Source organism: Odocoileus virginianus, chromosome 9 (genome assembly GCF_023699985.2).
Source record: "Odocoileus virginianus isolate 20LAN1187 ecotype Illinois chromosome 9, Ovbor_1.2, whole genome shotgun sequence".
Lineage (NCBI taxonomy): Eukaryota > Metazoa > Chordata > Mammalia > Artiodactyla > Cervidae > Odocoileus > Odocoileus virginianus.
This window is the reverse complement of record NC_069682.1, coordinates 31,018,907-31,037,887: the sequence shown is the minus strand read 5'-3', so window position 1 is coordinate 31,037,887 and position 18,981 is coordinate 31,018,907. Positions and strand designations below refer to the sequence as shown.

Below are 18,981 nucleotides of genomic sequence, written 5' to 3'. Positions count from 1 at the left end.
TGTTTGGATGCTGTACTGACAACTGACTGCCAGAAGGCAGAGGAGGAACGAAGAAGGCCTGATGGGAGCCTGTTACAACATTCTGGAGAGAGTGGTGGTGGCGGGGTGGGGGGGCTGGGGAGTGAGTGGTCAGATGCTGAAGGTATTTTAAGATACATTCCCTCTGGGTTAAATATGGAATATGAGAGAAAATTAGGAGTCAAAGCTGACATGAAGAATTCTGACCCGAGCACCTGGAAGAATAGAGTTGCCATTGACTGCAATGGAGAGGACCAGGGGAGGCCCAAGAGTTGGACCTGGGGTATGGCAGGTCTGCCGTTGGACATCCAAGTGGAGACATCAAGTAGGCAGTGGCTGTGCAAGTCTGGAGTTCAGAGGAGAGACTGGAACTCGGGTATTAAAGCGGGTTTAGAGCCATAAGACAGATGGAGGCTGGGAGATGGAGGGAAGAAACTGAAAAGCAGTGGTGTATTAGGAGAACTGAGAGAGTAGAAAGAAGAAATTGCTTTGAAGAGGGAGAGGGTGATGGATTATGTCAAATGCTGCTACTTGGTCATGTAACATGAGGCCTGATTGTCATTAGATTTAACAGTGTAAGCATCCTTCACAGTCCTGACAAGATAAAAGCAAATAGAAAGAGACATCAGAGACAAGTATAGGCAGCGTTTTCAGGAGGTTTTTTGCAGGAAAGCAGAACTGAGGTATAGAGTCTAGAAAAGTGAGATTTAATGAAAACAGGGGCTTTGAAGTCAGAGAAAGGCAGGAGACTTGAAGTTATGTATAGAAGTAATGATACGTTAACAACATAAATGCGGCTTTAATTGATGGGCGTCCCTGGTGGCTCAGACAGCAAAGCATCCTCCTGCAATGCAGGAGACCCAGGTTCAGTCCTTGGGTCGGGAACATCCCCTGGCGAAGGAAATGTTCTACCACTGAAGAGCTACCCACTTCAGTATTCTTGCTTGGAGAATTCTATGGACAGAGGAGCCTGGTGGGCTACAGTTCATGAGGTCACGAAGAGTCAGACATGACTGAGTACGCACGCACGCACGTCTTCAGTTGGCAAAGTTGAGTGTTGGTACATGTTTATTGGCCACTCATGCTGTTGTGTGTGAATTTACTTTGCATATTCTTATTGGTTGGTCATCATTTTCTCATAGGTTTTTAAGAATTGTGTAATAAAGAAATCAACCTTTGGTAGCATGTAATGCACATATTTTTCAGTTTGTTGTCTTTTGACTTTAACTTTTCTATGTATAATCATGGATTTTGTGTTATGTTTATGACAGCCTTTCTTTAAAAAAAAAAAAAACTATTTTGTATTGGGTTGTAGCCAGTTAACAATATTGTGACAGTTTCAGGTGGATAGCAAAGGGACTCAGCTGTACACGTACATGTATCCATTCTCCCCTAAAGCCCCCTCCCATCCAGGCTGCCACATAACATTCAGCAGAGTTCCCTGTGCTACAAAGTAGGTCCTTGTTGGTTATTAATTTTAAATACAGTAGTGTGTTTCTGTCCATCCCAATCTCCCTATCTATCCCTTCCTCCCATCCTTCCCCCAGCAACCATAAGTTCGTTCTGTGAGTCTGTTTAATAACAGCCTTCCTTATTCTGAGTCTGTAAAAGGATTTGCCTGTGCTTTCTTCTGTTACTTTTATGGTTTAATTGTTGTTGATTAAAATCTTTGACTCATGCAGATTTCATTTTGGTTAAAGTTGTGAGGTGGGAATCTGATGAGCAAGACCACCATATGTTTGGGGATCTGTTTCTGGATTCTGTGAGGTCCATTGATCATTTGCCTATCCCTGAGCTGGTGTAAATCTTTCCATTTCTGTGGCTTCGAGATTCCTTTCCTGTCTGGTACAGCCCATCCATGTTCTCCTACCACTGATCTCTAGTGGCCTCGTCCTGCAGCAGCTTGAAACAGGGTTTTGGTTCCTGGCCGGAGATTGAGGTTGGGCCATGGAAATGAGAGTGCTGAATCCCAGTCACTAGACTAGTGATCAGTGACAAGACCCTGGCTCTTCTACTTTGTAGAGAATTCTTACAAGAACAGAAGGTAGTTAAACAAGTAAAGTATTTTTTAGAGGAGAAAGAGTATATGTAGATAGACACATGGGCAGACTCTGAGAGTCACACCCTTGTGTGCTAGTTTAAATCACTTATATGGGCCCTTTCTTCCCATTTCCTTTGGCTAGTCATTTTGACTTACCTGGGTCTGAGTCAGTGTTTGGTTTATCTCAGGGTCCTCTCATGTGTTTGCATGCATCTCTCAGCCAAGATGAATTCCAGCAAAGAGGCTATGGGTAGACTGACATCACTCCCCTTTTGACCTCAAAGGAGCTTTCTAGTTGGGAAGGTCTCCTTGACTTCAAGAATGAGAAATATGTGGTCTCTGTCTTATATCTGAGCAGGACTCAGATTATCCTTCCATTTATCCTTCTGTTATCCTTCCATTATGGAGTTTAGGGGGTAAACTCCATTTGCTCAGCCTGGGACCCAAATATCTCCTGCCTCACCACCATCATTGTGTGTGTGTGTGTGTGTGTGTGTGTGTGCGTGTGCACACGTGTGCTCAGTCATGTATGACTCCTTGCAATCCCATGGACTGTACCCTGCCAGGCCAGGCTCCTCTGTCCATGGGATTTCCCAGGCAAGAATACTAGAGTGGGTTGCCATTTCCTGACCCAGGGGTTGAACCTGTGTCTCTGGTATCTCCTTATGTTGGCAAGCAGATTCTTTACCGCTGTGCCACCTGGAAAGCCTCACTATCACTGTAGCTATTAGTTTAATGAATTTTCCTGGATATTTTTGTTTATTTCCCAGAAAATAATAATACTAACATCATGTGTTGAGCACTTATGTGCAGTACTGTATGAAGTTTTTGCTTATATAATTTTTTATCTCATTATGTCAACTCTCTTAGGGACATGCTATCATCATTCCCTTCTTAGAGATGAGGAAACTGAGTCATAAGAAGATTGAGTAATGTGCCCAAGGCAACACGGCCAATAAGAGGGGAAGCTGTGATTAGAATCAAGCAGTCTGGCCCCAGAGACTGCTCTTGTTTCTCCTTGTAAGCTTTAGAATCATTTGGTCCAGATCATCTAGATTTAGAATCTAAAATACCATGTTAGTACTTAAGCCAGAATTGCATTGAGTTTGTAGATTATTTTTAGGTAGAATTGAATCTTTACCATATGAAACCGTTCTGCCCCAGAGAGGGATGTCCTCACTCACCCACATCCTTCCATGGTCGTTGAGTGTGCCAGCTCCCTGCTGGCTCTCCAGGCTTCTTTTTTTCCTCTAGGTGTTATCTTCTGGGGAGTTATCAATATTATTTGTAGGAATTTTTTTTGCTATGTCTTTTGCAGGTTATTGTTGATTTATTGGAAAGCTATTGATTTTTTTCCTGTTAAATTCATAATTAGTTATTTACCAAATTTTCTAATTGCTAATGCTTTCTTAGTGATTTTTCTTGCATTCTCCATGAAGAAACATCTTCATATCACCTGCAAATAATAATTTTGCTTTCTCTTTTCGATTATTTGTGCTTTTCTTTCATTCTTTTAAAATATTGGCTTGTTCTAATGACATTAAACATCTTTATCTTAAAAATGCCTCCCAATACATGATTGTTTATCAGGATACTAACTTCAGTTTTATTTTTTATGAAAAAGCATTTATCAACAAGGAATAGGGAATATTTTCAAATGTGTTTCAGTTTCTATATAGGTCATATTGTCTCTCCTTTATTGTGTTAATGTAGTGAATTCTCTCATATATTTCTTAATATTGAGTAGTGCTTGCTTTATTTTTTTAATATAATCCTGAATTTAATATTTTATTTAGAATTTTTACATCAGTGATTACCAGTAAGACTGATTTTATTGGGTGGAATGTGGGGAGGGAAAGAGTGTGGTCTTCCTCAGATTGTACTTGACTTGTTATTATGCTGGCCTCATAAAAAGAACTTGGACTCTTCATTTTCCTCTCCTTTGAAAAAGCAGCAGAATTATTAATCTTTTGAAGATCCTATAGTTCACCTGGGAAAACACATGGCACTTGATGGTTAACTATTTGATACCTTCCCACATTTATTTTATGGTCTGTCTACCTTGGCTCTCTCTTCTATAATTTTATAAATTCTATCAAATAATAAATATAGCTATAATCATTTTCAGTTTCCAAAAAAATAATTTCATCCATGTTTACAAATTTAATTTGCTTAGATTTGTGCAAAATATTTATAAAGTTTGTCTCTTAAATTCCTCTTGTTTAGTCAGTAAGTCATGTTAGTTACTTCTCTGTATTTTAATATTGAATATTTGTGCCTCTCAATTTTTTTCTAGTGTTAAATGGGCTAGTGATTTGTCTGTTATTAATTATTTAAAGATCTGGCTTTTGGGTTGATTTATTGATTATATAGCTTTTCTACTTTTTGATTTAATTTCTTTTTTTTTTTTTTCAAGTTGCTTGATCTTTCCTGATATTATCCTGAATTTTTGTTCATGGATTAAATAACTGTAAGTCTATGGATAAACTGGCCCAGATTTCATCAGGACCAGCTACATAATTTGCTGGGCCCATGCAAAACGAACAAATTGGGTCTCTTGTTCAAAAATTGTTTTAAGAATTGTAGCGGCAACCAGAATAACATTAAACCAAGCATGGGACCCTTTTAACCTTGGGTCCTGTATCGTTACACAAGTCACTTGCCAGTGGAATTAGGCATAGGTTACAAGAATTATTAAATCCATTAGGAAGTATGTGTTGATTCCAGGAAAAACACATTATGTATGCATTTTAAATCCCTTCTTCACACTGAGTTTTGTCATACTGCATGTATTACATAAGTAACAAGTCATATAAATTAAAAAGCATCCTTTTTATTAATGTAGAGTTTACCTGGGAAGGAACTATTAGTTATTGATAATTTAGCATGAATTGTTTTAGTCTATATACGTTCCTCACCTGTTCCTAGGACTGAATTTAGTTTAATCTGCTGGGAATTTTGCTGTTTAACGGTTTTGCCAACCTTATAGTAAATTATACAAACACTGGCTAAACTAAGCTCCCTGAGTGAGTGGGAGTTTTGATAAGGCAGGAAAAGGGGAAGTTAACTTGGGATGGCTCTTGGGAAGAGATACAGACAAAGGGACCCATGGAGAATGGGAGAAATGCCCAAATAAGGACTAGAGAGGACCAAAGACGGATCCTGTGAATATGCAGCAATTTCTGTGTAATGAGAGGGGAGAAAGTAAGAACAAGGATTCTGTGCGTGGAGCAGCCCTCCCGCCCGTCTTGGCTCTCAGCTGTCTGTCTATTAATAGCTGGTATCTGGAGGCACTGAAAACCACCGGCCCTTTTGCAGGAGTGAATTTCAGAATCACTGACTTCTGTTGAAGTTATGTTTCTCAAGTTATTTAGAAAATGTCAGAAGAGTCTGTGATTATTGTTCATTGGGTACTCTAAAGAAAGATTATACCTAGAGAGGAATTGAAATGTTACCTCCAAATTTGCTGAACCATTAGTGTTTACTAAAATCTCGCATGTTCAGTGTTTAGAGCACTCTACAGTCACTATGATGTCTATTTTTAAAGAGCTTAAAATTAGCTAATTACACCTTGTACATTGTTTATTACATTGTTGTTGTTAAGTCTCAGTCATCTCCAGCTCTTTGTGACCACATGGACTGCAGCACACCAAGCTTCTCTGTCCATGGGATTTCCCAGGCAAGCATACTAGAGAGAGTTGCCATTTCCTTCTCCAGGGGATTTTCCCAACCTAAGAATTGAACCAGCATCTCTTGCTTAGCAAACAGATTGTTTACCACTGAGCCACCTGGGAAGCCCGTTTATTAGATTACTTGTATATTATATTAAATATGCATACTCATCATAACTTTGTTCAGTAAAATATATGTAGATAGTAAGTTAACATTATCTATAAATTAGTCAACAGCCAGATTAACAAATATTGAACGTAGTAGTTATGGACAGCACTCCTCTTTCCTGGAGTCATGCTGTTTGCTCAAGTTTTCTCTAACCGTAGTAGTAGTAGTCAAGTTGCTAAGTTGTGTCTGACTCTTGCGATCCCATGGACTGTATAGCCTGTCAGGCTCCTCTGTCCATGGGATTCTCCAGGCAAGAATACTGGAGTGGGTTGCCATTTCCTTCTCCAGGAGATCTTCCCGACCCAGGAGTTGAACTTGGGTCTCCTGCATTGCAGGCAGATTCTTTACTGACTGAGCTATGAGGGAAGCCCATGTTGTGTGTTAATTGACAAGTTTTTTTATCTGGTTATCATTGCAGCTTTGTCTTTATCTTCCTGAATTATCAGTAGAACTTAAATACACTGACTGACTTCTTCCCTGAGAAATAAGTAAGTGTGGGCTCACATTCGGTTCAGCAGATAATTCTGTCCCTCCTGACTGTGTGGAAGGGGTAGGCAGTGAGTGTGTCCGGGACTATGCTCAGGTCAAGAGAAATATGAATCCATGATGTGACGGTATTTTCATCACAGTGATGTTGGCAATAATGGAAGTACTTGTGCAGCGTCTCCACCTTCCAGTCTGTTTCAAAGCACTCCTGCCTCAATTGTGTTGTTCTCAACATAGTGCAGACACATGTAAAATGCTGCTTCCTCCCCTCTGATATGGAGATCGTGACTCAGTGTACCTGTTTCCTAGGTCTTTCTTAGATTATGACAGTAAGTTAGACTGATGTATGTAGAACAGTTTGCTAGAAGTGGTTTGTCAGCTTTTAAGGACCAGTCTTGTGTTTTCTCCTAAGAGAAGTTTTCTTTTCTGCCATGTGCCTTCTCCTAAGAGAAGCTTTCTTCTCTGCCATGCAGATGTGTGTGTTTAGGGGTTGGGGAAGGAGTGGGATGTAGTTCAGCATGTTGTACTTCTTCTCTGGAAGGAAAAATGCCTTTGTACATCAGAAAATACGTCAAAACATGGCCTTTGCCTGTGGCTTTAATCAACACATGCCACTGCTGTCACCTGACAGGAACCGAAGACCTGTGAGTCAGACCTGACCCACCCCCCTCCACTTCCTACCCCTCAGCCTCCCCCTTACATACAGGAACCTAATCTGCCTTGCAGCATGATTATAAACAGGGACTGGTGGGGCATCTATTTATAAAGCCTTCAGATATCTTTCTCTTACCTTTGTGATGGAAGTTGGGATTGTATTGCTCAGCTCTTCAACTTCATTCATCTAATTTAGATAGTTCTTTTATTATAATTGCACATGACTTAAGAAATAGGTACATAGAGTTAATGAGTGCCTTTGATACAGTACTACATGCTATCCAGTATTGAAAATAGTATGTGCAAGTCTTGTAAAGACTTATTGATTATAATGATGATATTACTTCATGGGATACTGTTGGTTATATTATTTTGAGATTCTAATGGTTAAAGTTTTTGAGTCATTTGAAAATGTTTTAGTGGCAAGTTGTTAAGTATGGAATTACAGGGCCCTAGAATAGGCTAGACAGAGAAGTACAAGTTTAAAAATATTTATCACTAGTACAGAAATCTTCAGCCAGCAGGCTTTATACATAGTAGTAAAAGTATATGGGTTGTAGAATCAGGCGGACCGGGATTGGAGTCCAGCTATTCAACTTAGTAGCTACTTAACCTCAGAACCATTACTCAGCTACTTTTTCTCTTTTTCTGTTTATAAAAAGAAGATGTAATAGTACCTCCTTCTTGGGAATTGTTGTCAAGGTTCAGTGAGATGCCATTGCTGCTGAGAGTAATAGCAGATACTTCTGTAGTCTTTACTGCTCACAAAATATCCGAGCCCAATGCATTTCTCAGTCATTAGCTCCTCACAACCACATTGTGTGGGAAACACTGTTAAATCTGGCATTAATGTTAGCAAATGACACAAAAGAATCACCGCCAAGAGTCAGCGTATCCTTACCACATTCTGGAATGCATTGAAAATTTTACCATTTTTATTGACATTTAAATTTCACATTGTGTATATTTATAATATGATGTAATTATATAATTTTTATGTATTTAAAGATTTTAAAACCTTTATATTTTCTGTTTCTTTTCTTTCTTAAAATTTTATTATTTTAATTAAAACCCAAAAACGAGAGGTTATGACCACCTGTGATTGTTAAAAATGCTTCTCTTTAGATAAACTATATTTCATTATTTTTTATTCAAAGGTTGCACACAGCATAGAGATATGGAAATAAATGGGCAGACAGTTGAGATCACTGACGCTCATTGTCCTCTACAATTTATAGATGTCCTGCATTATTCTCTCTGTGTTTCTGATGTGGGAGCTGTGTAGTTTGAAATTAGCTCTGTGGATCCACCAAAGGATAGATCCAGACACACAGGCTTGCATGTTATCTGAGTTATGATAATTAACATAAGTGATTTTCACTACTTTCTCTCTACTAAGTGACTGTGAAGCAGAAGACAGTGAGAAGGCTTATTGGTCTATTTTTCCATTTTAATCAACAAAATATATTGCTTTTCTGGATTTTTCAAGTTTTATTCCACTTATTCAAAACACACTTCAGGGAAAATTCACAAGATAACAGTAAAATATATGCAGTCTCTGTGTTTTTGTTATGTGGCTTATAGTCATCCATACTACAAAGGCAGCCTCTACTGGGGCACAGGAAGGAGTTTTGCTAGAGCGCTAGGAAGTGACAGATATTCACAAAGAGGACTTCAGGCTACAGTTGATTCAGATGGAATGAAACAGCTCAGAGTACAAAGAACTTAATGAAAACTATGAAGCATGCAAGTAAATATTTAAACCATAATGTATATATATATATATATCTTAAAGCCCAATTTTTGGAAACTTTTCAAGCCCCAAATACTCTTAAGTGTACATGTAAATATACAATCTAGAGTTAACCAGACAGCCTACAGCCAACAAAATTGATAATAATAAAGCTAAACTAGAGTATATTGTATTAAAAGGCATGAATACCATCAGTGCAAACCCATGGCCACTGCAAGATATTGTAAAGGTACTAAAACCTCCTTTTAGAAATTAGTAGGAGTTTCAGCTATCTGTGAATGCCCAAGCAGAGTGAGAGCTTTGCACTGAACCAGACCTTGCGTGGCAGCCAGGTCTAGTGAACTACAGAATCAGTTAATCCTCAGGAAACATTAGCTGTGTTCAGATGTTCGTTTGGGGCATTTAAATGCCTTTATATACTGTCTCAACTTTAAATGACTTCAGTAAGGCTTTCAGTAGGCTACTGATAAGGAGCCCTGGAAAGTAAAAACAAGACTAATAGCGTTTTGCATCATTTGTCAGTAAGATCTCTCATTCAAGCACACACACCCCCACACACTTCCCTGGTGCCCAGTGGTAAAGAACGTGCCTGACAACGCAGGGAACATGGGTTTGATCCCTGATCCAGGAAGATCCACATGCTGCGGGGCAGCTGAGCCCATGAACCACAACTTCTGAAGCGCTAGCCCCCAGGGGCTGCAACTGCTGAGCCCATGTGCCGCCACCACTGAAGCCCACATGCCCTAGAGACCATGCTCCACAACAAGAGAAGTCCCAACAATGAGAAGCACTTGTACCACAACTAGAGAGTAGTCCCCGCTCACTGCAACTGGAGAAATCCCACACACAGCAAAAAAGACCCAGCACAGCCAAAAATAAATAAAATTATAAACACACACATTTGTATCTTACTCTCAGTTAAACGCTTACTCTCACTGGGAAACGCTTTTCCAGCTGCAGACTGTTCTTTGAGAATCATGCTCTTTACCTGTCCCAGTTTCACAATTTACTTTGTTCATGGCGTGACTAGAGTGGAAGGAATTCCTTTGTTTTCATAGCTACTTAAATAAGTTTTCCTTGGATTCAGCAATTCCACCCCTACCAGTGTATCTGATAAATGTATTTAAGGAATGTCCAGAGATGTATTTATAAGAAAATTTATTACTACATTGTTTACAATGCTTAAACACTAGAAAAAAGCTAAATTTTGCCTACAGATGATTGGTTAGATTCTGTCTGTACACTGAAATGCTGTGTAGCCATTGAGAGGAAAGTGAGACAACTCCATAGACCTTTGCATAGAAAAGTTTCCGGGATATGTTACTACGTGGCACAGAAACTGCATGGCAGAACAGTATGATGTGAGCCGTATGTGTTTGTCAGACGCGCATGCACACACTGACACATAGGGCTTATAGTCAGTAGACGTGTACGGGCTGAGGTCTGCATTACAGTTAATAGCATAAAATGTATAGAATGGGCTTCCCAGCTGGTGCTAGGGGTCAAGAATCTACCTGCTAATGTAGTACACAAGAGACGATGGTACAATCCCTGGGTCAGGAAGATACCCTGGAGGAGGGCATGGCAACCCACTCCAATATTCTTGCCTAGTGAATCCCATGGATAGAATCCATGCCAGAGGATACAGTCTGTAGCATTGCAAGTGACTTAGCAGCAGCAGCATCGTATAAAATGCTTAGTATCATGTCTGTGTGTGTGTATTAGTCACTCAGTCGTGCCCAACTCTTTGTGACCCTATGGACTGCAGCCCACCAGGCTCCTCCATCCATGGGATTCTCCCGGCAAGGATACTGGAGTGGGTTGCCATTTCCTTCTCCAAGTATCATGTCTACCTAGTGCATAAATTGATTAATAAATCTTGCTGTTATTGTTACCTTGAAAGAATGGGTTGAGGAAGGAAAAATTGGAGGAGGGGGCTTTTACTAATTTTACATGTTTTGTATTGTGTGAATTTTTTACAGTGCCCTTATTACTTTTACATTACAACTAGAGAGAAAACTATTTGCTCTGGGTAACGATCTGGGGAAATGTATTTATTCCAAAGTATTAAAGACACAAGACTTGATATTTTTCCTCAGATATGGAAGAGTTCCTAATGTGGGCAGAAGGGTACCTCTGGTACTCTTTTGGACAGAGGGGTCTTCCCCAGGTCTGTTAAAGCAGTTTTTGAGACTTTTGGTTATTAGTTCCTACCTTGACATACACACCCCTACTTTTAGATTGTGTTTCTTCTTTTGTGTTCTTGGGTGTGTGTGTGTGTCTATGTGTGTTTATATGGGGAGGGATGTGTATATATATATATATATGCCCATGTCATTTAAGCATTTAGGTGATTATGTTCTTTCAAGAATGATTGGAAAAATGGAAAGAATAACTGAAAGCAATTATTGTTTAGCTACATGAACAAAGCTTATTTTTTTCCCCTTCAATTTTAGCAAGTAACAATCACCCTACAGATCGTTGAAAAGAGCTATTCCAGTGATCATATCCAGTGAAGTTCTGAATAATTAATCCAGTTAGAGTGACTATTACAATGACTCGGGAGGAAAAATATTGACTGGACTCTTATTTGTTTTGGTTCTGTGAGCTGTGGTCATTCAGAATAATTATATATCTTTATAATGCTGGTGTTAAACTTTATTGAAGTTCATTGAAAAGGTAGAAAAGATGCCCATTTGAAAAGTGAACATTAGGTTTCTTTTTTGACTTGCATATAAACATTATTTACATATAAACATCACTTAAATCATGTCTGAATTATGTGGAAATTTGGTTATATTGGGTGATTCTTTCTAAAGTTGGTATGGAATTAATTGAAAATGCCTGGACCTAATTGACAACTTGAGAATACTGTTGAACTTGATGTTGCATTGCTGTTTTATTAGGGAAGATGAACTCTTCTCTTAATTTGTAGTACTCGAAAGATTTGAAGCCCTCATTCCACCTAAGCAGTATCATGTAACATAAGCTTTCTATAACTGGCAAAGATGTTTGATGGAGTGTTTAAGAACACAGAATATGGAGCCAGACTCCTGGGGTTCAAATCCCTGCCCTGCCACTTTCTAGATGGACAACTAACCTTCCCTGTGTCTTGGTTCCCACTTCTGTAAAATAGGGCTATAAGCAGTAGGCAGTAGATAGATCCTCTGTTCATAGGGTTGCTAAAATGTTGCTGTAAGAATCAAATTAGTTATTCTTTATAAAACACCTGTACATACAATTAAGTGTTCACTAAGCATGGCTACTATTATTTGCCTTTTTTGTGTATCTCATAAGTGCTGTATGTATGCATGTTATCAAATACATTAATTGTTTACATTTTACAGTCTAAAACTATTATTGAGTGACAATCTATTTTAAGCACTTCTTAAAATTTCTTTTTACTAAGGTGTAAAAACTTATTTTTATACTAGTTGGTTTTGATTGATTGTTTCTTGTTTGTATTACAGTTACAAATTATAATACTGTGGTAGAAACAAACTCAGATTCAGATGATGAAGACAAACTCCATATTGTGGAAGAAGAAAGCATCACAGATGCAGCCGACTGTGAAGGCGGCGTGCCAGACGATGACCTGCCCTCAGACCAGACAGTGTTGCCCGGGAGTAGCGCGAGAGAAGGGAGTGCAAAGAGCTGCTGGGAGGACGATGGTGAGTTCAGTTTTTCTCATAATATTCTATTCTCTGGGTTATTTTTAAAATGTATTAACTGAAATGATAAACTAGATGATAAGTTTGAAATGAACTAGAGTTCATTTGTCTTGTTAATCCAGTGGTTCCCAACCTTTTTGGCACCAGGGACCAGTTTCATGGAAGACATTTTTCCATGGACCGGTGTGTGTTGGGGGGCAGGTGTTTCTGGAGGAGTCTCATAAGGAGTGCGCAACCTAGATCCTCACATGCACAATTCGCAGTAGGGTTCACACTTCTTTGAGAATCTAATGCCTCTGCTGATCTGACAGGAGGTGGAGCTCAGGCAGTAATACAAGTGATGAGGAGTGGCTGTGTACAGATGAAGCTTCACTCCTTTGCCTGCTGCTTACCTCCTACTGTGCAGCCTGGTTCATAAAAGGCCATGGACCGGCCCATTCTACTTAACAAAAAGTAGTTTCTGAAGTAGAATAACAGTTATTTCAACCATACTTGTATTTAGTATTGAATTTTGTTAGTTTTTTATAAGCAGAATCAAGCTTTTCGTACACTGTTGACATAGTTAAACCTGTCTTTAATTTCATATCATGACCTCAAATGGAGAATCTGCTTAGAAGCCAACAAATTATATTTTTGTATTTTTTTGTTGTTGTTCAGTCACTAAGTCATATCACATTATGCAACCCCATGGACTTGCAGCATGCCAGGCTTCCCTGTCCTTCACGGTCTCCCAGAGTTTGCCCAAGCTCATGTCCTTTGAGCTGGTGATACCATCTAATCATCTCATCCTCTGTCATCCCCTTCTCCTGCCTTCAGTCTTTCCCAGCATCAGGCTCTTTTCCACGGAGTTGGCTCTTTGCATTAGGTGGCCAAAATATTGGAGCATCAGCATCAGTCCTTCCAGTGAATATTCAGGGTTGATTTCCTTTAGGATTGACTGGTTTGATTTCCTTGTTAATCGGAGGACTCTCAAGAGTCTTCTCCAGCACCACAGTTCAAAAGCATCAATTTTTCGGTGCTCAGCCTTCTTTATGGTCCAACTCACATCCGTACATGACTACTGGAAAAACCATAGCTTTGAGTATCTGGACGTTTGTTGGCAAAGTGATGTCTCTGCTTTTTAACATGCTGTCTAGATTTTGTCACAGCTTGTCTTCCGAGAAACAAGCATCTTTTAATTTCATGGCTGCAGTCAGCATCCACAGTGATTTTGAAACCCAAGAAAATAGTCTGTCACTGTTACTGTTTTTTTCCCATCTATTTGCCATAAAGTGATAGGACCAGATGCCATGATCTTAGTTTTTTGAATGTTGAGTTTTCAGCCAGCTTTTTTACTCTCCTCTTTCACCTTCATCAAGAGGTGCTTTAGTTCCTCTTCACTTTCTGCCATCCATGTCTTCAAAAATAAATGTCATATGAGATCATGCCTCCTAGGAGTAAGGTAAAAAATGGATATGAGGCCAGTTTATATGACTTTTCATTTACTGAACCCATCCTGAGTGCTCATGATCAGTGTTTGTTTTTTTTAATTTTTATTCTTTAGTGCAGATACACACACACACAGTACCTTTATATAATCTATTCTAGAACACATTCTCCAGAAGGAAGTTAAACATCTCTGACCTGTAGTTTCAAAAGGAACAATATGCAAACTGAATGACTTTGTCCACCTCTCCTAATCTCCACTGTCCCTCAAAGATCATGAGTAGTGGTCAGGTCAGTGATTTATTTTCAAAGACTTTTTGTATTTTCTGAAAATAATTTTGTACAAGCCAGGAAACCCAAGTGTTTTTGTACCATGATCTCTCTGAGTTTTTAGTTTCTTTTGGTTCTTGAACTTCATACTTTCTGGAAGAGAAGATCACAACTAATTTTCATGTTCCTGGTTGCCTGTGGGATTTGAATCCAGACTATGCCACATAGCAGACCAGGGCCCATGCAGCCCAGCTTGACCGCATCCTCCTAGACTCGATTTGAGAACTTCAGTTCTTCTTCAGTTTTTATCTTCCTGACCTTTGGACCTTACATTGTCTAAACTCCTGTATTCAATCTGGGTTAGGTGATATTTCTCCTGCTTTTTGTAAATATACTTTTGAAATCAGAGCAACCTGGAAGCTTCTTCTGAGTGACACTTTGCTTTTTTTATTTTCTTAAACTTTTCTTATGTAAAATATGAATAGAGATTAAGGAGTTTTCTGGGCTGGCCCATGTATAAGGCATCTGGGAAGCAGTAAAATAAGATAATCACCTAGTCCCTTATTAACTTTTAAAAAAAAACTATAGAGACCTCTGCTTCTAGGGAAATGAAATGCATATTTTCCCCTGTTTCTCATGCTAAGTACAGCCAGAACGTCTGGATATTACATGTAAACAAACCCAAGAAGACTCTGGAAGGTGGAGAGAAGACAGGCAGATTTCCTAGGACCCAAGGATCAATCCAGTTAGTAGTGAGTCCCCTGGGGATCAGAACCTCACCGCTTGGTAAGAAGAAGGCTGTGCACACCAACTGCTCTAGTCCAGCCACAGGAAGACTGCAGCCCTGTGGCCCATGCCCACCAGTGGGGATCCCAGGCTTTGGCATCGACTGAGCAGAGCACACACACCTCCCCTGCCGTGGTGATGTCAGAGACCAGCTCGGGAGATGGGGCTTTGCTCCCCTCTCAGCAGCAGTGAAAGTGGACACGCCCTGGAAACCACGTGGAAACCTGGCCTTCCATTCCCCCTCCCCACAGTGGTGATAGGCATCCTGCCCTCTCCTGCTGGGAAGCCTGGTGAGGACTCATGGCTTCCACCCTGCACCACCCGTGATGTCAATGGAAGCCATGTGGGGCAATGATAAGGCACCCTCGCCCCCTCAGCCAGCGTGGAATCAGAAGAGCGTGGTGGGAGCCTGGATCCCACCCATTTAGCCATAAAGAGCCGGCTCTCTCCCCAGGCAGGAATAGAGGCTGAGGGAGGAGCCCAGACCTGCCCGCCACGGCCCAGAATGAGACCCTGAACACCTTCCCACGGGAGATCCAGGGTCTCTGTGTCCCAGCAGAATAACTGAATGTCCCAAGTGTCATTCAGAACTCACTCATTGAAAAATCTCCACTGAAGCAGAAAAGACAGTTAACAAGCACCAACACTGGGGTGGCAGAGATGCTAGAATTATTGACGTGGATCGTCATGATAAAAGCACTTCAGCTCCCAATCTTGAGTGTGCTTCAAATGAAAAGATGCAGTCTTCACAGAGAAATAAAAATATAAGGAAGCACCAGATGGAAGATATAGAACTGAAAAATACAGTGACTGAAATTCAGAGCCTCAGCACACAGACCCTGTAGCCGTGCGGGAGGACGCAGAAGGCATCAGCGATGTGTGGCCGTGGGGATGGAGCCTGCATCCCGTGTGAACGGCAGAGCCAGGCTGCAGAATGGAGCTGAGCCTGAGCCACTCCGCTGGGTCCCATGTGCCTGTCATCAGAATTCCAGGAGAAGAGGAGGAGCCTGAAAACTTATTCCAAGAAATAATGGCTGAAATTTTCCCAAATGCAGCAAAAAGACAGGAGCCTGCATCCCAAACAGGATAAATCCAAGGAGACCCAGGTCACAGTGTGTCATAAGCAAACTAAAACCAAAGAAAGAATCCTGAAAGCAGAGAAGGAAGGTACATATACCTTTAGGGGGAAACAGTTTAAGTGCCAAAAATTTCTCATAGGAAATCATGGAGCCAGCCAGAAACAGGAGACCTCAAACGCTAAAGAAAAGAATTGTCTTGCACGTGGACGTGTCTGCTCCTCATTCCTTTGGAAGCAGGAATACATGCTACATTAAAAAAGGAGTTCTCAGGGCTGCCAGCCTTACAGTAGTAGTTGAGTAGTAGTATATTTCTCCTGCATTAAAAAAAAAAAAGTCAACCCTGGGATTCTGTATCCAGAGAAGAGATCTTTCAAAGATGAAGAAGAAATCAAATGAAGGAATACAGAGAGGGTTTGTCCCCAGCACACCTTCCCTAAACGAATGTCTGAAAGCAGCCTCTGAATAAAAAGGAAATGACAGAAAAGAAATCTTGGGCTATCAGGAAGGAAGAAAGCACAATGACGAGAGTGAACATACGGCCACATGCAATAGAATATCCTTCTTGTCCAGATTTTCTCAATTATGTGTGATGACAAAGTGGAAAACATGAGTAGGGGTAGATAAAATGAATGAAATGGAGTAAATGTCAATACTTTCTAATTTGTATTCTGTGTAAGCTCCCTCAAGTTATATTTGACCGAATCTTATGGTAAATGATACCCAAGTCATAGGGTATTAAGAATTGCACATTAATTCCTACCTGAACATAATTGTTCATTTGAGCCACAGTTGTTCAGTGTGCATTGTTTAGAGAACGTGCTATGAAGATAGTGAAAACTAATTAAAACTCCTCTAAAAAATGAGCCCGCAATTTGAAGATACATTCATTTCATAAACAAACTACATAAAGTGCTAGTTCTGGGCTTAACCTCACCTAGTTAAATAAGGTTTATGTGTGTCACACCATGTTCAAAACAATCTTGCCTGACCAGGTAGAACAAGCCAGTAAATGTAAAACCATTCCTCTGGTAAACAATGGGAGTTTAAAATTTCATTCTGCAAAAAGATGCACAGCTGATCTGCAGCCCTGCCCAGGGATGCAAGGCTGCCCAGACTTTTTGCTGGACTGTTGGTTCAGAATCCTCTGTAAATTAATTTAACTTCATGAATATCCAGGTTAGTAATTTTTAATGGTTCATTCAGTTGGTTACAATTAACCAACCTTTAATCATACATTCCACTGAAGGTTTATGTAATGAGGCCTCAGATCCAGAGCACTTCTACCCTTGAATTGTTTTATGACTCCTCAGGATGGTCCTTGTGGCTGAATTTGAAAAATTATCTGTCACATTGGACCTGGTTGACCAAACCAGCCTGCTCCCGGAGCAGAAACAGAGCACTGAGTTATGGCCAGAGGAGCCGGCACCCGGGGGCAGATGGTTGCCTGCCGGGTCCCCTTAGCTTCTGTTCTGTCGGGAGGCCTGGCTCCACTGCTGCTTGGTGTTCTTTACTTTTTGGTGCATCCTATTAATCAGCCACTACCCAAGGTACAACAAACAAAAAACCAAAGAAGTAAGCTACAGGAGCCACACTGTCTACGCCAGTTGGTTTCCTGAAAGACTAAGAAAAGGGGGAACGGTGAAGAAAGCAGGCAATGACATTCACCTGTGGCAGAGATGAGCACGTGAAACTGGTAACAGATTTGCAACCAGAGTACAAATTGTCAATCTTAAGTGTACTGGGAAATATTATATGCTATCAAAATGTTAATTATGCCATAAATGCCTTTTAAAATCTTACCTGTGAATGAGGTCTCAAGTTAGGATCAAGTTCTTAGAAGGATTAAAGAGAAACAATATTTTCATTATAAAACTAAATAAACTAAGACATGTTCACATCTAAGAATGATATTTCTAGATTCATTAAGTCCTGTTGTCTTAAAAGACTTATAAACTTCACTTTTTTTTGGTAGGAAAGCTAGTGTAACTTGGCATTGTTCCAGCATATCATACTTGTCTGACAAGAGCTCCTTGTGGTTCAGCCAGAAGCTCTCATGCTTGTGTCAGTTAAACGTTTTTAAATATGCATGCTCTTTCAGGACACCTGGTTTATAGACCTTTTATTCTTTTAGCTTTTAAAAATTACATGAAACTAATCCAATGGTATACAGTATCATTTAATGGACCGGCTATCTCTTAATGCCTTAAAATGATCTCAAGAGTGACTTAACCATTTTTCTGACTTGAAAATTTTTAACCTCTATAGAAATGCACACGTTGACAAAAATGCCAAGTCAATGAAAACTTCAAGATAAAAACATACGAAAGTCTGCTCTTACAGTTATAGTAATAAAGCTTTTTTGAGTACAAGTTATAATAAAATGGTGGTTTAGACAATAAAGAATCTACCTGCAATGCAGGAGACAGAGGACTGGGTTTGATCCCTGGGTCAGGAAGATCTCCTGGAGAAGGGAATGGCAACCCACTTCAGTATTCTTGCCTGGAGAATTCCATGAACAGGGGCGCCTGGTGGACTACAGTCCATGGGGTCGCAAAGAATCAGACACGATTAAGCAACTGCTGCTGCTGCTGCTAAGTCACTTTAGTCGTGTTCGACTCTGTGCAACCCCATAGACAGCAGCCCGCCAGGCTCCCCCATCCCTTAGATTCTCCAGGCAAGAACACTGGAGTGGGCTGCCATTTCCTTCTCCAATGCATGAAAGTGAAAAGTGAAAGTGAAGTCACTCAGTTGTGTCCGACTCCTGGCGACCCCATGGACTGCAGCCCACCAGGCTCCTCCGTCCATGGGATTTTCCAGGCAAGAGTACTGGAGTGGGTTGCCATTGCCTTCTCCAATTAAGCAACTAACACTATAATAAAATACAATAAATACTTTATGCAAAGAATGCCTCCATCAGTAAATAACTCAGTATTGAACCAAATTATCCTCGTCTCAAGA

At 40.2% G+C, this 18,981-nt stretch overlaps 1 protein-coding gene and 1 non-coding gene across 9 annotated transcripts in view; both read left to right on the top strand.

Moving 5' to 3' along the window:
• ZEB1 (zinc finger E-box binding homeobox 1) overlaps positions 1–18,981 on the top strand; it is a 190,165-nt gene that overhangs the window by 123,802 nt on the left and 47,382 nt on the right. For all 8 annotated transcript variants that reach the window (XM_070472143.1, XM_070472139.1, XM_070472142.1 and 5 more), the window contains exon 2: positions 12,263–12,463. In XM_070472143.1, the coding sequence (XP_070328244.1) occupies positions 12,263–12,463 (201 nt within the window). The remainder of the gene's footprint in view (positions 1–12,262; positions 12,464–18,981) is intronic.
• Positions 16,220–16,345, top strand: LOC139036870 (small nucleolar RNA U109). The gene has a single exon (XR_011489731.1). It is a non-coding gene; the product is annotated as a small nucleolar RNA U109 (small nucleolar RNA).